The sequence below is a fragment of the Diceros bicornis genome, chromosome 5 (assembly GCF_020826845.1).
Source record: "Diceros bicornis minor isolate mBicDic1 chromosome 5, mDicBic1.mat.cur, whole genome shotgun sequence".
NCBI lineage: Eukaryota > Metazoa > Chordata > Mammalia > Perissodactyla > Rhinocerotidae > Diceros > Diceros bicornis.
The window spans coordinates 39895613-39920826 of NC_080744.1; the positions used below are offsets into that span (position 1 = coordinate 39895613).

General features: G+C 37.4%; 1 protein-coding gene across 7 annotated transcripts in view; it reads left to right on the forward strand.

Annotated features, from left to right (window-relative positions):
* The window catches only part of GANC (glucosidase alpha, neutral C), a 77780-nt gene that overhangs the window by 9718 nt on the left and 42848 nt on the right, over nt 1-25214 (forward strand). For all 7 annotated transcript variants that reach the window (XM_058541331.1, XM_058541332.1, XM_058541333.1 and 4 more), the window contains exons 4-10: nt 3970-4097; nt 8853-9035; nt 16246-16291; nt 18741-18807; nt 20484-20580; nt 21650-21830; nt 22048-22201. In XM_058541331.1, the coding sequence (XP_058397314.1) occupies nt 3970-4097; nt 8853-9035; nt 16246-16291; nt 18741-18807; nt 20484-20580; nt 21650-21830; nt 22048-22201 (856 nt within the window). The remainder of the gene's footprint in view (nt 1-3969; nt 4098-8852; nt 9036-16245; nt 16292-18740; nt 18808-20483; nt 20581-21649; nt 21831-22047; nt 22202-25214) is intronic.

Below are 25214 nucleotides of genomic sequence, written 5' to 3' on the forward strand. Positions count from 1 at the left end.
GCAACCTGTGTGATATTTTTGCCCATGGGGCCAAAAAAACTAGACTTATGGATTACAGACTACCAGGTTTTGTTTTTATTGAGTATGGGAGAAATAAGATAGGAAAAGAAAATAAAGACACTTTTTTTTTTTTTATGAGGAGGATCAGCCCTGAGCTAACATCCATGCTAATCCTCCTCCTTTTCTAAGGAAGACCGACTCTGAGCTAACATCTATTGCCAATCCTCCTCCTTTTTTTTTCCCCAAAGCCCCAGTAGATAGTTGTACATCCTTCTAGTTGCTGTATGTGGGACGCGGCCTCAGCACGGCCGGAGAAGTGGTGCATCGGTGCGCACCCGGGATCCGAACCCGGCCCGCAAGTAGTGGAGCGCGCGCACTTAACCGCTAAGCCACCGGGCCGGCCCGGAAGTAAAGACTCTTTTCCAGACTATGAGAAGTGAGCCTCTGAATAAAGGTTTATGAAAAACCAGGTAGAGACTTGTAGTACTAAAAGGAACCTCTAAAATGTATTCCTTTCTCTGAATTTATCTCATCTTCTCTGTGTAGGGAGACATTTACACATCTTAAATATTTCTAAGGGAGCAAAGCCCATGCTGTCTCACCTAAACTAAAAATGTTTAGTTATATGTTTCTTCACTTATTTTACATAAATCCATCTTGCTGTAATTTGAGTGTAACTGCTACTATTATCTAAGTATTAACACTAAATAATTTAATCTGACTTCTGTAACTTCTTAACGTATTTTTTCATTGTCATTTCCAATCATCACTAATAGGAGGAATAGATTTAGTAATTTATTTGTGTATTATTTTTTCATAAATGTCCAAACAGGTCCCTAGAGAAGAACAGGAATATCTAGAAATTCTTAATGTTTTAGATAGAAGAATATAACATGTCCGGAAGACTATATCATATCCAGACTTTTACAGAGCAAGGTTTTGGTGGAAGAATCAATAACTGGCAGTTGAGAAGTCCAGGCAAGTGGTTTTTAAACTGTCAACCACAGGGCCGGCCCCGTGGCTTAGCGGTTGGGTGTGCATGCTCCACTGCTGGTGGCCTGGGTTCGGATCCCAGGCGCGCACCGACGCGCCGCTTCTCCGGCCACACTGAGGTCGTGTCCCACATACAGCAACTAGAAGGATGTGCAGCTATGACACACAACTATCTGCTGGGGCTTTGAGGGAAAAAAAATAAATAAATAAAATTATTTAAAAAATAAATAAAATAAACTGTCAACCACAGAGCCTAGGTTTCCATGGAGATGTGTCAGGGCTCAATGCAGGGAGGGGAGGGGGCTCAAAGGTAGGGGCTCTGAGCCACTCCCCACTGTCTTTAACCCAAGTAGCTTTGCTTATTGGACTTCTGAGCGTCTGCTGCTGTTAAAAAATAAAAAAATAAGCCAATAAAAACAACAGCGTGAGCCAGATCATAGAAGCAAATGCATACTAAGGTTAAGGAAATGTGCTTGGAACATGAAAAGCTATGTTGGTGATAATAAGAGATAAGAATGAATCTGGATATTACCTTGAAAAGGGTTACCTATTGGAAAAATTTGCTTACTTAATTGAGTTAAAATGAAAACGAAATGGCAGTTTGACTCTGATTTGTAAGTTTGGTTACGTAAGGTCATTATGGTAAAAGCAGGGTTATTGCTACCTCCTCTCATATAATTAGGATTCTTTCCTGGGCTACAGCCTCAAGAGCAGAACATTCAGACCAGTGTTTGGTTTAAAAAAACATTAAAGAAAGCTATTTTACTAAAAATAGGAGGAGTGCATGAACTAGATGCAATTTGTTAATCATATAGACAGACAACCTATGTGCCCTCTGCTTAGAAGGTTCTTTCCCATTTTTGCCTGCCCAAAGTCCTACTAATCCCTGAAGGCCCTGCTTAAGTCCCTCCTCCTCCAGAGAGATGTCCCAGAACCTTTCTCCATATAGTCACCATCAGTATCCCCCTTCCTTTTTCTCTCACAGCACTGACTTTCTCCTTCCACTTCAGCACGTATAAAATGCTTTACGTTTACTGTGTATGTGTTTCGTCTCCTCTAAATTGCTGTTTCCCTAAGAGTTTAGTAATCTTTTTTACAGCACATCACAGTACTAGATGCCAAATAATTGTTAGTTGAATTGAATTTGAGAGAGCAATGGAAATATATGTCTAATTTAGGAGACAACACATAATCGAACAGGATTTCAGCTTTATTTGTGTTTGGACACATTTTCAAACCTTAGAATTCTGATGGCACAGGAAGTAATTCAAATATACAAAAGAACAACATGTAAGCAATAATTACAGTGGGATTGGGGGTGGAGGGAAAGGGGAGATATTGGTCAAAGGGTACAAATTTCCAGCTATAAAATGAATAAGTTCTGGGGATCTACCAAGTATGGCATAGTGATTATAGTTAATAATACTCTTATTATATATGTGAAAGTTGCTAAGAGAGTAGTTCTTAAATGTTCTCATCACAAAAAGGAAATGGTAATTATGTGATGTGATGTAGGTGTTAGCTAATGCTATAGTGCTAATCACTTCACGATATATGAGTGTATCAAATCAACATGTTGTACACCTTAAACTTACACAATGTTATATGTTAATTATATTGCAGTAAAACTGGAAAAAAATAGTTACAGTATGCTCACTACTACATCATAACCCTGTCTTAAGAATATCTGTAAAAGCAGCCACAGCCACTGCACTGTTTACCTGGTCACTCTTTAGTGTCGTGTCACTGTTTAAGTGCCTTGACTACTTTCCTGTATTCTCAAGAGGCATCAGTTCCAATAAGATCATTTTTGCTTGCACCACATTGTACCCGTTCTACACTATGTCACACAGCCTACCCGGCTTAGCCTTTCACGTAACAGACATTACAGTAACAATACATGTACCCAATTGTAACCAGAATTTGGCATCACATTCAGTGAAGGATTTGCAATCGACCAGTGTAGCATGGCACACCAGTTGAAAAACACTGTCTTAAAGTATTTTTCTGATCTAGATGCCTCATTTTGTAACCTAAATCCAGCCATTTCTACTGTCTTGGGGTTTGTTGTTGTTTTGTGTTTTTTTTTTTAATTCTGTGTTCTCTTTATAATTCTACATTGCTTCCATCTCCCGTTGTTGGTAGAATTTTACCTAAATTCACCAGCCTCTTGAGAAAGCTGAGACTATCCCAGTCTCTTGAGAAAGTTCCCCAGGCCTTATTCCCACGTGTACCAGAAGTGCCTGATTTTAGTGCAGCAAACCTCATTCATCTAGAGAACCCCAATGCCGCCATTTTACTCTCTATTCTTTTCTATTATGTGGCTTGTTAGCCTTCATCTTTCATTCAGCTAGAATCCAATTACTTTGGTTTTAACACCAAACTCTTATTCTTAACATATCTATAGTTAATGGCCATGTGTTCCAGTTTTCCAAGAGCAGTTTCAGTTTATGCCTGTCATCCAGTATAATTGTTAATAGAGACCCCTTTCACTCTTAAAGGTCCTGGTCTGGACAGTTATAAGTTTGCCTAGCCATAGAACATATAGAAGGTGTTTCTTGTCTCTACCAGAGGTATAGCCAAGCAGGTACATACATAGATTGAGGAGCTTTTTCCTTCGTGATTGCTGTTGTTCACCAGTTTGCTTGGCCTATAATAATTTTATTTTATTATTATTTTTTTTTTTTGGTGAGGAAGATTGGCCCTGAGCTAACATCTGTGCCAGTCTTCCTCTATTTTATATGTGGGATGCCACCACAGCATGGCTTGATGAGCAGTGTGTAGGTCTGCGCCTGGAATCCAAACCCACAAACTCCAGGCCGCCGAAGCGGAGTGCACGAACTTAACCGCTATGCCACCAGGCCAGCCCTAGCCTATAATAATTTAAACATAGTTTTATAATTATTGTAATTTGACTGTAGAACTGACCATCGCTGGAGTAACTCATTGAAATTAATCTCATGTATCTTTTCCCAGGTTCCTCTCTTGGCTGAAATTTCTGGTATAGAGGGAAATATCTTCAGGCTTAAAATCAATGAAGAAACTCCCCTGAAACCTAGGTACGAAGTTCCTGATGTCCTCACAAGCAAGCTAAGCACTGTAAGGTAAGCCAAGAAACAAAATATCTTGGATACACCCTCAATATGTTCTTTTACCGTACCTTGTGTAGTAGATTTTGTATGCGCCTCCTATTTTGACTATTCAAAGCTACAATCATTTGCAGAGCTAGTTTTCAGTTATTAGGGAATAGATTTATCCATTTTGTATATTATCCATTCTGTTTTCTCTTCATCCACCATTTGACTCATCAGCACGTATTAATGAGGAGAGGCAGAGCCTTTGATCCCTGCTCTCCTTCTCACAAAGAAAATGGTTTATCAACCAGACTGTGGGAGCAAGTAGAAGGAGAGCTATTTAATTTACTCACTCACATTAGCATCAGGGCTCCAGAGATCTAATACACTAGTCAAACTCCCATGCTTACAGTAATTTATCAGTTAGACTGATTCACTTTTAATTAAACATAGTCTCAGAAGTCTAACATGTAATTTGACTTAGAATCAGAGATAAATTAATAATCAGTGTCTAGTGAAAAAGAATCTTTGGGGATTAAAGCATTTTTCATATACCTGTGGAATCATTATCAGTTCTCAGCACACTTTCCAGTGATATGTCAAATGGTTCTGTGTATTTATTTCTGTTGGTTTTTCATATTATTTCACTAAGAAAATATAAAATTATGCCAGATGCTTTAATTTTCACTACATCATTATCATAGTTTTATGCATATTATTTTTTCCCTGAAAATCTAGTAAAAAGTCAATAGATTATAAGGAGAAATTAATTCAGTTATGATAGAACCATCAGAAATTTAAAATATATCTATTCATTAAAGCACTATATGCCAAGAACTTCGGAAACAGAAATTATAAAAGACTTCTCAAGGCTTTGCAGTTTGGCAAGTGGGGGTGTGTGTGTGTATATGTGTGTGTGTGTGTGTGTGTGTTTATATCTACACACATATATATCCAATATATTATATTTTACTATCCTGGAGAATTCACTTTACTAGTAGATCCTTTGACATTTTTACATCTGTGTTCATAAGTAAAATTAGTCTGTAGGGGTTTTTTTCTGTGCTATGTTTGGGGGTCAGGGTGATATTAGCTTTGTGTAGTAAATATGGTATGTTAGTTCTGCTTCTGTTCCAACCTCTTTCTAGAGGGCCGTTGGCTGCTGCACTATCTAGGAAGCTAAAAACTACATTTCTCCATTTCCCAGGCTCCCATGTAGCTAGTTTCCGATGTAATTCAGGTTTCACTAATCAGATGCACTTCCAGGTATCTTGATTTCAGAACTGAGTTGCCTATTTTGCTGGTATGCATTTGGAAGCTGTAGAATGGCTCTAGAACCAAACTAGTTAGGGCAGTGGTTTCCTGATCTCTGGATTGCAGCTAAGGTTGCATGATCCTGGAGCGTAGTAGTTGCCATAGTGACTTCTGATTACCCAACTTTCTGATTATAGCTGAGGTAGAAGTTCTGTTGGCCATACATTATGCAGTATTGTTCTAGGGGTCATTACTGGACACCCAGCCAGAAACCTGCTATCTCAACCTTTCCCATGATATTGTAAGCTCCTAATTCCCCCATGTTAAGTCATTTACTTTCTGCTTAAAATAGCTAGAGTTGTTTCTGTTATCTACAGTTGAATCTTGGTTGATAACCGTCATTGGTATCAGAAGTAAGTATAAGCAACAGACCCTCAAGGATGGAAATATGAGGTTGGTTAGCTGATCTAGTTGGATTTAAGGCATTGAGGACCTGGTTATCATTAGAGGATGAGATATTAGTGCTATGAGTGAACTGTGTCCACCCCGCTAAAGTCATATGTTGAAGCCCTAACTCCCTGTACCTCAGAATGTGACTGTATTTAGAAATAGGGCCTTTGAAGAGGTAATTAAGTTAAAATGGGGTTGTTAGGGTGGGTTCTAATCCAATACGACTGGTATCCTATAAGAGGAGGAGATTAGGACACAGATAACACAGACAGAAGGATGACCATGTGAGGACGCAGCAAGAAGATGGTCATCTGAAAGCCAATGAGAGAGGCCTCAGAAGAAAACAAACCCGCTGACACTTTGATCTTGGACTTCCAGCCTCCAGAACTGTGAGAAAATAAATTTCTGTTGTTTAAGCCACCCAGTTTGTGGTATTTTGTTATGGTAGCCCTAGCAAACTAATACAACTAGTAATAAACCATGGCGTTCCATGGCTAAGTTACTTGAATTTACTACCTGTGGTCGACTGAAATAAAGTGCCTATTGAAATCATGGCTCTGGAGGACCAAGTGGTGGGACCATAGCATAGCATGATTGTCATACAGAATCCAAAACTCTGAGGTCGCCTGGCTGCTTTTAACTTCACTGGAGAACTTAAAGAAAGAAAACAGCAGTCTCAGGGCTTTAAATTCTTAGCTCAAGGGGCCGGCCCACTGGCATAGTGGTTAAGTGCATGTGCTCCTCTACGGCGTCCTGGGGTTCGCCGGTTCGGATCCTGAGCGCGCACCGACGCACTGCTTGTAGAGCCATGCTGTGGCGGCATCCCATATAAAGTAGAGGAACATGGGCACAGATGTTAGCTCAGGGCCAATCTTCCTCAGCAAAAAGAGGAGAATTGGCACCAGATGCTAGCTCAGTGCTGATCTTCCTCACAAAAAAATAAAATAAAATAAAATAAAATAAATTCTTAGCTCAAGGCATTGTCAGAAACTTAATAGGTTTCTACGACAATCATAAAAGTCTCTCATATCTGTTGTAGCTACAGAGTCCTTGTAGCTGAAAATCAGATACAGAGTTTGATTCTGTGGTTTGCTAAATTAGACCATAAGTTGAATTCACAGCCTCATCAGGTCTATGAATTTAGGTCATTAACTGGGAAAAGGTAGGACCCCTCAAAATTGAATAGCAACATTTGAAAAGATTTGGATAACTCTGAGTACCTAAACCTCAAAATTCCACTGAGCCTCCCATTCCAGCAGAAGCAGCTCCTCCTCCTCTGTCTGATAAAGCTGATCCTACCTTGCTTGGACACCACTTGTTGACCTCACCTAAGATATACCATGCAATGGGATTCCAATGGTCCTTGTGTGTCCCCCCTGCCACCCTTCACTGCCTCCAGACCCACTCTCAGGGTCAGAGCCCAACATGCCTAGGGAGCCAATTACAGTCAAACTCAGGAGGAGAAGCTTATACACCTAAAGAATTGTAAGATTTTACATAGGCAAAAACTTGGGAAATATGCATGGAAATTATTTCTGACAGATTCCTAGACTGGAAGGAAAGAACATAATTTTAGGATCATGCTGCATTTATTGGCGTGGGTACATGTACCAGAGAATCTAGATTTGATATGCTAGCTTGGACAGCTGGAAGTGGTTTTAGTTCCTTTCTTGGGTTGGTTAACTGTAACCTGTACACAGCTATGGACTCTGCTGAATGAAGCTGAGATACCAGAAATTCCTTGGCACAGTGTAGAAAAAATGATCCAAAGACTTAGGGAGGTAAATTTGTTGAAGTGGATATATGATATGCACCCAGTTCATCTAGCCCCTAATTCTGTTCTCCCAGAGGATCCAGAAGACACTCACTTCATTGAGAAGTACATTGATGAGGGAACACTTGGAAAGCATTGTAGTAAGTGAATGCCTTGTGTGAGCTAGAGATAATGCTGGGAAATGATTACCTTAAAATGGGCTCCCTGATTTCAGGGGAGATGACGAGACTCCAGGTGGCAGAGTGAAAGTAGCAGCATTTAGTTGTTAGAGAGAAGGTGGACATGTTTCCATAACATGCAGCAGAGCCTATGTGGTACTCAAAATGGTTTAACCCTCAGGGCAGTGAACAGTGTATCGAGGGATCCATTAGACTGAGATAGAGCGACTAAAGTCTTACTTGATGGAATAATTGAAAGAACTCTACTTAAGTTTGATGAACAGTGAGACACAACCTCTCAAACAACTTCAGACAGAGTTACTTTCCAGTACCCAAGCATCTTGCTTGAGGAGGGAGGCCTAGAATCCATGGAGATGGACTTTTTAAGGATATAATAAGAACATAAAACTCTCCTTCCTAACCTTCCCTAACGAGGCCTGTGACCATTTACCAGGGTGACTGTGCACCAGAGAAAGAAATATCTAGACCTTTGAGGGATTTTAAGTGCTGCCTCTGAGCTTACATAATTCCTGGGGATCCAAAACATCCTAACAGTCTACCTGCCAAATTGGGGGCTGATGGGAGTCAAGCAATAAATAGATAAAAGTTTGACTTGGTTACATCTCACTGTGGATTCAGTGGATCAGTCACCCAGTCTGTGTTATTTCCTCGGTTTCTGAGTATATGGTTGGAATGAGAGAGAAAAGTGAAGTGTTTATATTCTATGCACCTAAATGTTACTAGACTGTCCAGACCAAGGTAATAATGGTGATGACAGCTAACATTTATTGAGTGCTTATTATATGTCAGGCACTGTGCCAAGTGCTTTACAGGATCTCATTTAATTCTCTCAAAAAGCTCTTTTTGTTCTTGCTTTTATTATTTCCATTTCACAGATGAGGAAACTGAGGACTAGAAAGATGGATTAACTTGTCCAGTGTTATACGTCTAGTGCATGGTAGAACTGTATTCAGTCCACCTCTCTTAACACCACAGCCCATGCTCTCAATTATAGCTCTCCACTGCCTTATCTATATATGCTATGTCACATGAATATTGATTTACTAACTCATTAATTTGAATTGAGAATCACATTGAGCCATGTAAACCTATAGCAATTTATTTTTCTCTTCCTGCTTTGTTTTCTAGGCTGATTTCATGTTCAGGGGATACAGGCAGTCTGGTATTGGCAGATGGCAAAGGAGATCTGAAGTGTCATGTTACGGCAAACCCATTCAAGGTAGACTTGGTGTCTGAAGAGGAGGTTGTGATGAGCATAAACTCCCTGGGCCAGCTGTACTTTGAGCACCTGCAGGGTCCTCTCAAGCAAAGGTATTTTTGCACATTACTTGTCACATAAAGAACTTAAGAAAACCTGCTTGTGAGTACTAGTTGCCTAAATAGATACTGTATCACTGTAGAAAATTGATTTGCCTTATTTGCTGCAATATTGTTCTGAGAAATTTCATCTTTTCACCTGTGCAAGTGAATGCAAGCTTGATGACAAGAATGATTCCCAGACTTTTGCAGACCTAAAACTCTTAACACATCCTGTGTTTTTGACTGATAGCATTCTCCACCCTCCACACCCTTCTAAACAAGCACTCTGTTGACTTTATAAATGTTAACATGAACTAATGTGTCTTCAGAATTTCACTTTACCCCCTTACAATAAGAGTTAGCCTAGACTTGAATAGTTTTCTAGGAATTTTCTCGGACCAACCATTTAATCAAAGCTGTTTGTGTGGGGGTCACATGAATTAGGAGGTGGTAGGAGGAGGAGATTCTTCTTCCGTTTTTACCAATATTGTTTTTAAATCCTCTAGTCTGTAATTCTTTCTTTTTTTACCCTAATAATGAACATTTTATATGATCTGCAGAGAGCATTCAACATTCATTATTCCCACATAGTGATTTTTTTCTGGGTTTCAACTTATTTCTATTTTTAAATTTTAATATTAAAAAATCTTATTTTCTTATCACAGAAATAACGTGTTCATTGTAGAAAAAACAGAAAATATTGAAAAGAAGAAAAATTAAAATAATCATAATCCTGCCACCTACTCTGTTAGTACCTAATGAATATTCTTCAATTACTTTTTAATTGAAAAATACTAATAGCATAACAAATACCTGTGTACCCAGTACCCAGGGTATTTATATTTAAAACATTTTTTCTTTTAATAAACTCCCATTATTTTTGTTTTATTTTTGTTTTGTTTTGTTTTAGAGGTGATGTCTATGTTGGGCCTTTTTATTTTAATTTCTCTTTGGAATAAGCACGTGCTACAAAAGAGTATGTGGTGAAAAGTCTCCCTCACCATTTGTCCCTGAGCTCCCCAGTTCCATCCTTGAAAGGAATCGGTGTTTCCCGTTTTCTATGTAACCTTCCAGAGATAATTTATGCCTATACAGTAAGATATATATTCTTTGTTTTTTCCTTTCCTGACACACATGATACCATCTTTACACATTATTCTGCGCCTTGCTTTTTTTCCTTTACCAGTATGATAGTTCCTAATTTCTTTAAAGCAGCTACATAGTTTGTATTATATGGTTGCACCATGATTCATTTAGTAAATTCCTATTGATGGACTTTAAAGTTGTTTCTAATCTTGTTTTACAACTACTTACATCATGAATAACCTTGTGTATGTGTCATTTTGCATATATGCAAGTATATCTGTAGACTAGAATCATAGAAGTATAATTGCTGATCACATGGTTTGTGCATTTGTAATTTTAATAGATATTGCCAAATTGCCTTCCATAGAGGTTGTGTATTAGTTTATATTTCTACCATTTATGTTTATATTTATGTTAGGAAAATCAGATTATCTACCTGGAAATAAATTAAGTTAGATCCTAACCTCACAACTTCAGCAAAAATGTATTCTACATGAATAAAAATTAACATAAAAAAACATAAAAATAGGAGAAAATAAAAAAAACAAAGGCAACATATAGAAAACGGTAACAAATATGGTAGAGATTAATCCAACTGTATCAATAAGCACCTTGAATGTCAATGGTCTAAATATACCAATCAAAAAACAGAGACTATCAGTATGGACCTGCAAACAAGATACACTTATATGTTGTCTGCAAGAAACACACGTTAGATATAAAGACACATATGATTAAAAGTAAAGAGATGGAGAAAGATATATCATGCTAAAACTAATCAAAAGAAAGTGGGAGTATTTATATTAATTTCAGAAAGAGCAGACTTCAGAACAAGGACAGTTATTATTGATAAAGAAGTCAATTCTCTGAGAAGACATAATAATCTTTAATGTGTATGTGCCTAACAACAGAGCATCAAAATAAGTGAGGCAAAACTGATAGAACTGCAAGGAAAAATAAGTGAATCCACTATTATAATTAGAGACCTTAATACCCTTCTATCAGAAATGGACAGGGCCGGCCCCGTGGCTTGACAGTTAAGTGCGCGTGCTCTGCTGCTGGCAGCCTGGGTTCGGATCCAGGGTGCGCACTGAGGCGCCGCTTCTCCGGCCATGCTGAGGCCGCGTCCCACATACAGCAACTGGAAGGATGTGCGGCTATGACCTACAACTATCTACTGGGGCTTTGGGGGGAAAATAAATAAATAAAATTATTAAAAAAAAAAAAAAAGAAATGGACAGATCCAACAGAGAGAAAATCAGTAAGGACATAGTTGAATTCAACAGCACTGTCAATCAACTGGATATAATTGACATCTATAGACGTCTTCATCCAACCACAGTAGAATACACATTCTTTTCAAGCTCACATGGAACGTTCACCAATATAGACCATATTTTGGATCATAAAACACACTGTAACAAATTTAAAAGAATAGAAATCATACAATGCTGATTCTCAGGTAATGGAATTAAACTAGAAATCAATAACAGAAAGCTGGAAATTTCCAAAGTACTTGGAGATTAAACAACACACTTCTAAATAACACATAGGTCAAAAAAGAAATCTCAAAAAAAATTAAAAAATATTTTGAGCCAAATGAAAATGAAAATACAGCTTATCAAAATTTTTGGGATATAGTGAAAGCAGTGCTTAGAAGGAAATTTGTAGAATTGAATGCATATATTAAAAAATAAGAAAGATCTAAAATCAATAATCTAAGTTTCCACCTTAGGAAACTAGAAAAAGAAGAACATATTAAATCCAAAGTAAGCAAAAGAAAAAAAATAAAATTAGAGCAGAAATCAATGAAATTGATAACAGGAAATCAAAAGAGAACACCAGCAAAACCAAAAGTTGTTTCTTTAAAAAGATCAATAAAATTGATAAGCCATTAGCAAGGCTAACTAAGAAAAACAAAAGACACAAATTACTAATATCAGAAACAAACGAGAGGACATCACTGCAGATACTGTAGACATTAAAAAGATAATAAAAGACTATTATGAACAACTCTGTGCCCACAAATGTGATAACCTAGATGAAATAGACCAATTGCTTAAAAGATCAAATCTGCCAAAACTCACATGAGAAGAAATAGACAATCTCAGTAGGCCTATATCTATTAAATAATTGAATTAATAATTAATAAACCTCCAAAAAGAAAGCACCAGGCCCCTATGGGTTCACTGGTGAATTTTACCAAACATTTAAGGAAGAAATTATACCAGTTCTCTACAATCTCTTCTAGAAAATAGAAGAGGAGGGAATTCTTCCTAACTCATTCTGTGAGGCCAACATTACCCTAATACCAAAATAAGACAAAGACGTTACAAGAAAAGAAAACTACAGACCAATATCGATCATGAACATAGATGTGAAAATCTTCAACAAAATATTAGCAAATTGAATTCAACAATTTATAATATAAAAAGAATTATATACCATGACCAATTGGGATTTATCCTAGGCATGCAAAGCTGATTTAACATTCAAAAATCAATTAATATAATTTATCACATCAACAAGCTAAAGAAGAAAAATCACATGGTCATATCAATAGACGCAGAAAAAGCATTTGGCAAAATGCAACACCATTAATGATATAAACTCTCAGCAAACTAGGAATAAAGGAGAGCTTTCTCAACTTGATAAAGAACATCTACCAAAATCCTACAGCTACCATCATACTTAATGATGAGAAACTTGAACCTTTCCTGCTAAGTTCAGGACCAAGGCAAAGATGTCCCCTCTCACCACCACCTTTCAACATCATTCTGGAAGTCCTAGATAGTGCAATAAGACATGAAAAAGAAATAAAAGTTATACAGATTGGGAAGAAAGAAATAAAACTCTCTTTGTTCACTGATGGCATAACTGTCTATGTAGAAAATCCAAAACTGGCACATACACAAAAAATTCCTGGAACCAATAAGCAATTATAACAAAATTTCAGGATACTAAGTTAATATACAAAAGTCAATCGCTTTCCTATATACCAGCAATGAACAAGTGGAATTTAAGTTAAAAACACATTACCATTTATATTAGCACCCCCAAAAATGAAATATTTAGGTATAAATCTAACAAAATATGTACAAGATCTATATGAGAAAAGCTACAAAACTCTAATGAAAGCTGTCAAAGAAGAACTAAATAAATGGAGAGAGACTCCATGTTCATGGATATGGAGACTCAATATTGTCAAGATGTCAGTTCTTCCCAACTTGATCAACAGATTAAATGCAATCCCAATCAAAATCTCAGCAAATTATTTTGTCGATATTGACAAACTCATTCTACAGTTTGTGTGGAAAGGCAGAAGACCCAGAATACCAATTCAGTGTTGAAGGAGAACAAAGTTGGAGGACTGACACTACCCTACTTCAAGACTTACTGTAAAGCTACAGTAATCAAGATAGTGTGGTATTAGTGAATGAATAGGTAAATAGATTCATGGAACAAAATAGAGAGCCCAGAAATATACCCATATAAATGCAGTGAACTGATCTTTGACAGAGGAGCAAAGGCAACACAATGGAGCAAAGATATTCTTGTCAACAAATGATTCTGGAGTGACTGGACATCCACATACAAAACAATGAATCTAGACCCACACATTACACTCTTCACAAAAATTAACTCAAAATGGATCATAGACCTAAATGTAAAATGCAAAACTACAAAACTCCTGGAAGATAACATAGGAGAAAACCTAGATGATCTTGGGTATGGCGATGATTTTTTAAATACAACACCAAAGGCACAATCCATGAAAGAAATAATTGATAAATTGGACTTCATTAAAATTAAAACGATTGCTCTGTGAAAAACAATGTCAAGAAAATGAGAAGACAAGCCATAGACTGGAAGGAAATATTTGCCAAAGACACATCTGATAAAAACTCTTAAAATTCAACAACAAGAAAATGAACACCCAATTTAAAAATGGGCAAAAGACCTGAACAGACACCTCACCAAAGAAGATATACAGATGGCAAGTAAGCATTTGAAAAGATGGTCAACATCATATGTCATTAGGGATTTGCAAATTAAAACAAGATACCACTACACATCTATTAGAATGGCCAAAATCCAAAACACTGGCAACAAAATGCTGATGAGGATGTGGAACAACAGGAACTCACATTCATTGCTGGTGGGAATGCAAAATGGTACAGCCACTTTGGAAAACAGTTTGACAGTTTCTTACAAAACTAAACATACTCTTACCATACAATCCAGCAATCATGCTCCTTGGTATTTACCCAAAGAAGTTGAAAACTTATGTGCATACAAAAATCTGCACATGGATGTTTATAGCAGCTTTATTTATAATTGCCAAAACTTAGAAGCAATCAAGATGTCTTTCAGTAGGTGAATAGATAAACTGTGGTATATCCAGACAGTGGAATATTATTTTGTGCCTAATAGAAAAGAACTATCAAGCCGTGAAAACACATAAAGGAAACTTAAACTCATATTACCATGTGAAAGAAGCCAATCTAAAAAAGGCTACATACTGTGTGATTCCAACTGTATCAAATTCTGGAAAAGGCAAAACTATGGAAATAGTAAAAAAATTAGTAGTTACCAGGAGTTAGTGGGGAGGGAGAGAGGAGTAGGCAGAGCACAGAAGATTTTTAAGGCAGTGAAACTACTCTGAATGATACTACAATGGTGGATACATGACAGTATGCATTTGTCAAAACCGACGGAATGTACAACACCAATAGTGAACCCTAATATAAACTAGGGACTTTGAGTGATAATGATGTGTCAATGTAGGTTCATTGAATGTAACAAATGTACCACTCTGATGCAGGATGTTGATAGTAGGGGAGATTGTAAGTGTGTGAGGACAGCAAGTAAATGGGCACTGTCTGTACTTCCTGCTCAGTTTTGCTGTGAACCTAAAACTGCTCTAAAAAATAAAGTTTGTTAATTAAAAAAATTAAAAGTCAACATACCACTTGCCTTAAATTTTAATTAAAAAAATTAAAAGTCAACATACAAGTTGCCTTAAATTTCACCATAAATTTTAATATATATAAGAAATCAAAAATTAATATGCACAATATAGAAAGAGTTTATACAAATCAATAAGAAAAAGAACAAGCAAATAAAAAATGGGTGATATAAACTGCAGCAATCGTATTAATATATGACTATCAAAATTTTTAATATTGAGTGAAAAAATCACAAAAGAATATATACAATATATCTCTATTTGTATAAAAGTTTTTTTAAAAGGCAAAACCAAATAATGTATCTTTGGGGATTCAAACACTTGTGGGAATACTATAAAAAACAGCAAGGGAATGATTTCACACAGGTGGGGGGAGGAGGCAGATGCATTTGAAGAGAGGCACAGAGGAACTACAAGGAACAAGTCATTTCTGTTGCTTATGCTCAGTAGTGGGTTCATAGTTGTTCTCTTTAATATTATTCTGTAAGCTGCACCGACGTTATATACTCTTCTATATGCATGCTGTGTTTTACACTAAAGGAAAAAAAATTTATAATGAGTATGAATAGACAATTCACAGAAGAAGAAATAGAAATACCACTTAATGTATAAACAAGTAATCTACATCATTAGTGATAGAAATTCAAATTGAAATGCATTATCTTTCCTAAAATTTTAGATTGGCAAAGATTTTAAAAATCCATAAAGTCCAGTATTGTTAAGAATGGGGAAAAGTGAGCACTCAAATACAATTGTGGGTGATTGAATAAGTTGTCACGATCATTCTGAAAGACAGTGCATTATGTTGCTCTGTACTAGGGTAGCATTGGGTGAGGGGAGCTGTGTTCTACCTTGCTTGCTTATGTTTTGTTTAGATATTATGAGCGTGTATTACATTTATAATAAAAAACTGATAAAGGTATTTTTAAAGGGTTAACTAGAAAATACAAATATGTCTACATTTTTATAAGAAGTAAAGCTTTTGGATTAATGTTCTTCATAAATGTTCAATTTCATAAACTTATTTTTATTTTTATAATGTTATTTTTAATAAGTTAAAAGATATTATTTATGGGGTCTCAAAAGTTGGAAATGAAAATCTTTATCATTGAACAGAATTCTGTCAGTCTTGCCATGAGTGAAACAACTTTATTTATATTAAAACAGAGCTACCAAAGAAAATGAGGAAGATGCATCAGTTGAAACCTCTCAGGTAATCTGGATTTAGCAATTTACCGTTTTTTATCTTTTTCACTGTCATCATCATTGTGCGGAATATAATGGGTCTGTTCTTCCTTTCTTCTACAGAGGGGTATGTGATAAATACTATACTGCATGTAAATGGGACCAACTGTCTTTTTTGCTTGCCTATCATCTCATTGTTTCTTTCATTCATTTGTTCATTCATGTATTCATTCATTTGTAAAACAGATAATTTCTGACTGCTTGCTTTGTGCCAGGCATAAAAAATTATGCTAGGCAAGGTGAATCAGCAGTGAATAAAACAAATCCCAACCTGTCGTCATAAAACAGCATCTGTTGGGAAAGGCAAACACTAAGTGATTACAAGCATGAGGAGTGTTACAAAAGGGTGCTGTAGGAGAATACAAGGAACTTGACCAAGATGAGGGTCAGGAAAGACCTTCTGAAGGAAATAATATTAAGGATGTATGAGGATACATTAGCTAGTCAAAAAGTTGGGAAAAGCGTATTCCAGATAGAATTGCATACTCAAAGATCTTGAGGTAGGAAGGAGCACATTTAAAGAAATAAAAAATATATATATATTGTCATGGAGCTTATATTCTTCTAAGTCATGTTAACTTTCTTGGACTCTACCCTAAAAGCAAAGGAAAACTATGGAAAAGTTTTAAGCAGCAGAGATACATGGTCTGATTTCTGTTTTTAAAAGATTATTTTGGCTGAATTATAGAGAATGGACATTTCAGAAATCTTCTCTTCATCCAAAGCCACATGAATCTTCAGAGGAGCCCTGACAGTAGCTATGGCCACCAGAAATGGTGAAAAATATGTCCAGTGCAATAAGGACAATGTTTCTTCCTCTTAAGAACTGACCCATATTGATGAGTATGAGAGAGAATAATTTTTCCATTTTCAAATAGAGACGACAAGGACAACGGAGACATAGCCTTATCCAATTTTGTGACAATATATCAAATCAGCTTTTAGAGAACCTCTAGTAGATAATTTAGATAGTGGTTTTGAATCACAGACCCTCTTGCAAGAATCTAATGAAAGCTATGAACCATCTCGATAGAAAAAAAATTTTTCATACTGTTTGAGGGAGTTCACAAACTCTAAAGCCCATCCATGGACCCCAGGATAATAATCCCTACATTAAGAATTCAGGTGTGATTAGGAAAAAAAAAAAAAAAAACAGGCTCACTTTACAGAAGCTTTAATTATGAAGAAACAACCTAGAAATGGGCAAAGGGCTCATTTTTTAAAAGAAATATGTATTTTACACATATATATAAGTTTTAAAAAAACTCTTTCATTCTACCAGAGAAAAGAGACTTTTGTAAAGCTGAGAAAGTTTATAGCTCTACATCAAAAGATTATGAACCTGAGCAGTTGCCATCCCACTTGACTTCTCAAGCCAGCTCAGGAACATAGACAGTAGTTTGGCAAATTGCAGCAGGAGAAAAAGTGCCCATCTCAGCCAAAATCTTTGCTTAGGGTCTCTAAAAAAAGACCTAAGTAATTTGATTCTAAATGTTTTGCCTCGTGTGTTTACAAGAAAAGAAAAAGAGTTTAAAAAATCTTACATATGTAAGACGGCATTTTTCAAAGTGCTTTTACATCATTTTGGCTTGTGTAAAGATATTCATGTCAAACGGTGTGCCAGTTCTCAGAAAATTAGAGAATTACAATATGATCCAGCAATTCCACTTATGGGTATATATCCACAAGTGAAATCAGGGACTCAAACAGATATTTGTACGCCTATGTTCACAGCAGCATTAGTCACAGTGGCCAAAAGGTGGAAGCAGTCCAGCAATCCGAGAGTCCTTGACAGATTAATGCACACACAAAATGTGGTATATATATACAATGGAATATTATCCAACCTTAAAAAGGAAGGAAATTCTGACACATGCTACAAAATGGATGAATCTTGAAGACGTTATACTAAGTGAAATAAGCCAGTCACAAAAGGACAAGTACTGTATGATTCTACTTACGTGAGATATCTAGAGTACTCCAATTCATAGAGACAGGAAGTAGAATGGTGACTGTCAGGAGCTGGGGGAGGGAGGAATGGGGAGTTATTGTTTATTGGGTAAGGAGGCTCAGTTTGGGAAGATGTAAAAGTTCTGGAGATGGATGGTGATAATGGTTGCACAACAATGTGAATGTACTTAATGCCACTTAAAAATGGTAAATTTTATGTTATGTATATTTTACCACAATAAAAAATATATTTGTGTCAGCTCTAGTTCATAAGGGTAATTATTGGGATTTATATAGAACACAGATCTAATTTGATAATATGCTGACATCACAAACTGGTCTTTTAAAAGATGAACTCATTTTCTCAGTCTAACTTTTTAATAATCCAAATAACATGTGCAGTTGTGGTAACCACATTTGTTGCAATCTGTAAACTCAATTTGCTCCTTTTTTTTTTGTGCCAACAGGAAAATCAAGAGGATCTGGGCCTGTGGGAGGAGAAATTCGGAACATTTGTGGATGTCAAAGTTAATGGTAAAATTGAAACTGGTGTAGTGTTAAAACAGATCTTTCCAAAATGGCTAAATGTCTATCTAAAAAGTCCCTTGAGCTTTGGCACCTAAACAAGTGACCTCTGTAAGGTGAACAGAAATCTCAGATTTGGGTCTCCTATTCTTCAATAATGAATTGCAAAGAAAAATAGTGAGTATATGCCTTTTGTGGGGAGTGTAAGAGAAGGATAGGCCTCGTGGAGCTTATGGTCTCATGGAGGGGTCTAGGTCAGCACAGTGCTTGCACTATATAGCATATTGGACAGCTGCAAATTCCACATTCTATTTTTTTTTCATATGTGAGGAAGATCAGCCCTGAGCTAACATCCATGCCAATCCTCCTCTTTTTGCTAAGGAAGACTGGCCCTGGGCTAACATCCGTACCTATCTTCCTCCACTTTATATGGGACGCCGCCACAGCATGGCCTGACAAGCAGTGCATTGGTGCGCGCCCGGGATCCGAACCCGGGCCGCCAACAGCGGAGTGCGCACTTAACTGCTACGCCACGGGGCCGGTCCCTCCACATTCTGTTTTTATGAGAATCAAGTGATGAGAAACCAAGTTGTAGAGCTCATTAGCTCCAACATTCCAAAGCAGTGGTTCTCAACCTTTTCCAGGCCTCCCCATCATTCACACGAGCATCACATGCCCATCTGTGACATTTCTCACTGGGCTTGGTGATAGTGGTGGGGTTGGAGGGAGCCGGAGCAGAGTTTGTCTCTTTAGGAGATACCTTTCAGACACTTGGGGCTTATGTAGTTGGAAAAAATACTCACTTTTCTCCTCCTCCCTACCTTGTAGAATAACAGACTCTCCCTAACTCCTTGAGAATCCCTGTTGTAGCATCTGTATCTATAGCCTAGTATAATGATCAGGACCCAACAACATGCTCAAAATTTATAAGTACAGTGGCCCTCTGGCTCTCCTTTCTGTAACATCATAATCTTTTTTATCTTCTCTGTAGCACCTCTTCCCATAAACTTCTCCAAATAAGGACCATTTGATGTGAAACACTTTTAACCTGAGTGAATTTAAGTCCATGTTGTCTCTCCTAGTTACTTTCATTTTTCCCATATCTCTAAAATAATTGTTAAAGGACTTTGTCTTTGCTTAAAGGAAATTTTTATATCTACAATCACAGGAAAGGGGTATTTTGAGGAGCCGGGAAAGGTCCTCCTGGTGCCCTGGACATTATAGTCCCTGTACACAGTAAGAATAAATGATCAGGCAGAAGACACCCAGTCTTCCATCTAGCAAGGATTAAAATTGCTCAATATCCTTTGTTTCCTAAAGCAAATAAGTATGCAATGTATTTTAGGAAAATTTAGGTTAGAAAAACTATCTAAAACTTTGTAGCCATATTTTACAGATAGAAAAGAGATTTACTATAAATGAGGACACAGAGAGCTTCAGCACACAGCTAAGGAAACATAATTAATGAGTGACCAGAACTTTGCCTTGTGCACTTTTGTATCCCCACAACACCTGAATATAATGTCTTACAGAGAGTCAGCACCCCTGATTACTGACTGATCAGAGCAAGCTTGGATCTCTCGATCCCTAGTCTAGTCATCTTGCTACACTCATAGTTAACTCAATCTCTTTAATTGATTGTCCCCCTGAGAAGCAAAACTTAGTCAGTATCCTGGTCCCTACAGGTCCTGCCTCCATTGGTTTGGATTTCTCCTTGCATGGATTTGAGCATCTCTACGGGATCCCACAGCATGCAGAATCACACCAACTTAAAAATACTGGGTAAAGTGAAAACAAGAATTCTTACAGGAGGCTCTGGTTTCTGGACTGGAAATTTTGAAAGGAAAATATGTGATATGTCTGAGCCAGTCATGTGCCTGGCCTTTTCCTCCTTGATATTGCTTGTAGATCTTTAAGAATCTTCCTTAAATGATTGTGCAGAACAGTTCAATTTTTATTTTATTTTTTGGTAAAAATTAATTATAAAAACTGTAATGCTGAACCTAAAAATATAGACGAAGTAAAAATGTAGAGCTGCTGTGGTTGAAGTAAGGGGGAGATCTTCATCACACTTTCTCCCTGTGTTTTGCTTTCACCTCTCAAGGCCTTTCTGTGGAACCCTGGGAAAATACACTGAAACTCACTGACCTAGAAAAAGGCTTTTACCAAAAAAGGACAGTGAGCCAGAGAATGGAAAAGTGCAGCATCTCACATCACCTTTGATTCCCTCAGGAAGGTCTTTTCAAACTAACTCTATTGACAAATAAATGCCAGAGGCATCATACTAAGAGGAAGCAAAACCGAAGAGAAGCAGAGTCTGATCATGTTTGCCAGGTTCTGATGCTGTTTATGTGACCGGTAGGCATAGTGACAAGTGAATCAGAAACCATGATGCTCTCACACCAACTTGAGCTCTATGCCCCCTACCTACCCCAGTTCAGTTCCTGATTTTTCCCTACTCAGCCCTGTGAAAGCATGTTAGCACACCATTTATGATTTTGTTTTAGTGGCAGAGACATACTCACAATATTTATCAGTGATACTTATTTTGTGCTTGCCGTTGTGGAGGATTCACAGGAAACAGCCCTCACCTCACAAGAGATATTCAGAAAAGATATGTAAGATATGAGATCATGCATGCCAATTGTTGCATGAGGGGATGCCAAAGGAATTAAAGGAGGAGGATCATATTCACCCAGGTTGGGTGAGGAAATGTTTAGGGAAGTGGTAAGAGTTGAGCCTTGAAAGATGCATAGGACCCAAGTGTTTGCAGGGTTGGGTGGAGCTATACTATTCATTAATAATATATTTGTGATGGTAATTGATTACAATCCTTCTTTATGTGTTTCAGTGATGGAGATGCTTACCGTCTTTATAACCTGGATGTCTATGGATATAAAATATATGACAAAATGGGCATTTATGGTTCAGTGCCATATCTCCTTGCACACAAACTGGGCAGGACTCTAGGCATTTTTTGGCTGAATGCCTCAGAAACACTAGTGGAGATCAGTACAGAGCCTGCAGTAAAGGTGAGCTATGGATCATGGTGCATATCAAACTTACAGATGAAACAAAACCAGTGAAGTGTAGTCTTGGCTCTGGGCTTTGTAGTGGCAGTTCTCTGCCACCAGTCTAATCACTAAAAGTTAGTAATATGTACTAAAGGAACAGACCGACACTCCCACGTGGATGGGTGTTATAGGTTAGAGGAGAATTTTTCAGACCTTTATTCCATTCCTTTTCCAGTACACACTAACCCAGATGGGCCCAGTTGCTGCTAAACAAAAGGTCAGATCTCAAACTGATGTGCACTGGATGTCAGAGAGTGGAATCATTGATGTTTTTCTGCTGACAGGACCTACACCTTCTGATGTCTTCAAGCAGTATGCGCGCCTTACAGGTACTTGCACGTGGAACTGCTAGTTTCTTTTCCATTATATTTCCTCTTTCCTATGTATCATCACTGTAAGTTAATATTTGTTATACATTATATAGAATTTATAAACAACTTACCTAAGCTTTTTAAGAAGCAAGCATTTCTCCTCCCACCCTCATCTCATTCAGCTTGGCAAAACATTGCACTGGGGCTAGAACTGTCCATTCTCTAATCCCTGATACTCACTATCTGCCTTTCTTGGAGTCTTTAACCCCTGGGTTTTCTCTCCCTTTATCTCAGATGACCAGTATCCCAACCTGATCTTTTCTGTGTTCTCTTCTCCATTTTAAAATATACCATTGGCTTTAGCATTAAAGCATTTGTGTGTGTGTGTGTGTGTGTGTGTGTGTGTGTGTGTGTGTGAGAGGAAGATCAGCCCTGAGCTAACATCCCTGCCAATCCTCCTCTTTTTGCTGAGGAAGACCGGCCCTGAGCTAACCTCTATTGCCAATCCTCCTCCTTTTTCTCCCCAAGGCCCCAGTAGATAGTTGTATGTCATAGTTGCACATCCTTCTAGTTGCTGTATGTGGGACATTGCCTCAGCATGGCCGAACAAGCGATGCGTCGGTGCGCGCCCAGGATCCAAACCCGGGCCGCCAGTAGCAGAGCGCGTTCACTTAACTGCTAAGCCACGGGGCTGGCCCCCAAAGCATTTTTATCTTTAAAAGATATAAAAGGTCATTTCAATTGATACATAAAAAGCATTTGACAAAATCCAACACTATTTCATGATAAAAACACTCAGAAGACTAGGAATAGAAGGAAACTTCCTCAATGCAATAAAAGGCATTTATGAAAAATCCACAGCTAACATCACACTCAATGGTGAAAGACTTCAAGCTTTCCCTAAGATTAGAAACAAGACAAGGCTGCTCGCTTTCACCACTGCAATTGAACATTGTACTAGAAGTTCCAGCCAGAGCAGTTAGGCAAGAAAAAGAAATAAAAGGCATCCAAATTGGAAAGGAAGAAGTAAAATTATCTCTATTTGGAGATGACGTGATGTTAGAAAATCCCAAAGAATTCACAAAAAAACTGCTAGAGCTAATAAATAAATTCACCAAAGCTGCAGGGTACATGATCAACACACAAAATGAGTTGTGTTTCTGTACACAAGCAATGAACAATCTAAAAAAGAAATCGAGAAGACATTCCATTTACAATAACATCCAAAAAAATAAAATGCCTAGGAATAAATTTGACCAAGGAGGTGAAAAACTTGTACACTGAAAACTACAAAACATTCCTGAAAGAAATTAAAGAAGGCCTAAATAAATGGAAAGATATCCCATGTTCATGGATTGGAAGACTTAGTATTGTTAAGATGGCAATACTACCAAAAGCAATCTACAGATTCACTGCAGTTCCTACCAAAATTCCAATGCCCATTTTTGAAGAAATGGAAAAGCTGATCTTGAAATTCATTTGGAATTGCAAGGGCCCTGAATAGCCAAATAATCCTGAAGAAAAAGAAAACAAAGTTGGAGGACTCATACTTCCCAATTTCAAAACTTACTTTAAAGTTAAAATAATCCAAACAGTGTGGTACTGGCATAAGGATAGACATATAGACCAGTACAATAGAATTGGGAGTCTAAAAATAAACCCATATATCTCTGGCCAATAGCTTTTCTACAAAAGTTCAGGACCATTCAATGGGGAAAGAATAGTCTCCTAAACACATGATACTGGGACAATTGGATATCCACATGCAAAAGAATGAAGTCGGAACCGTGCCTATACAAAAAATTAACTCAAAATGGATCAACGATATAAATATAAGAGCTAAAGCCATAAAACTCTTAGAAGAAAATGGGTAAATCTTCATGACCTTGGATTTGGCGACAGATTCTTAGATATGACACCAAAATCATGAGCAACAAAAGAAAAATTAAAATTCATTAAAATTAAAACTTTGTGCATCAAAGGACATTATTAAAAAAGTGAAAAGGCAACTCACAGAATGGGAGAAAATATTTGCAAATCATATTTTTAAGGGTCTAGGGCCAGCCCCGTGGCTTAGCGGTTAAGTGCGCACGCTCTGCTGCTGGCGGCCCGGGTTCGGCTCCTGGGCACGCACCGATGCACCGCTTCTCTGGCCATGCTGAGGCCGCGTCCCACATACAGCAACTAGAAGGATGTGCAGCTGTGACATACAACAATCTACTGGGGCTTTGGGGGGAAAAAATAAATAAATAAAATCTTTAAGGGTCTAGTATCTAGAATATATAAAGAACTCTTACAACTCAACAACAAAAAGACAAACAACCCAATTCTAAAATGGGCAAAGCACTTGAATAGACATTTGTCCAAAAAAGGTATACAAATGGATTAACAAGCACCTGAAAAGATGCTCGACATTGTTAGTCATTAGGAAAATGAAAATTAATACCACAATAAGATACCACTTCATACCCACTACAATGGCTAACTGAAAAAAATGGAAAATAATAAGTGTTGGTGAGGATGTGGAGAAATTGGAACCTCATACATTGCTGGTGGGAACATAAAATAGTTCACCTATTATGGAAAGAGTTTGGCTGTTCCTCAAAAAGCTAAACATAGAATTACCATATGACCCAGTGTGATGGTTAATTTTGTGTGTCAACTTGACTAGGTCATGGTACCCAGATATATTTGGTTAAATACTAGTTTAGATGTCACTGTGAAGGTATTTTTTTAGAAGAGATTAACAGTTAAATCAGCAGACTTTTTTTTTAAATTTTTTGTTTATTGCAGTAACATTGGTTTATAACATTGTATAAGTTTCAGGTGTACATCATTATACTTCTATTTCTGCATAGATTACATCACGTTCACCACCCAAATACTAACTACAACCCATCACCACACACTTGTGCTGAATTATCCCTTTCGCCCTCCTCCCTCCCCCCTTCCCCTCTGGTAACCACCAATCTAATCTCTATCTCTGTGTGTTTGTTATTGTTGTTATTATCTACTACTTAATGAGGGAAAT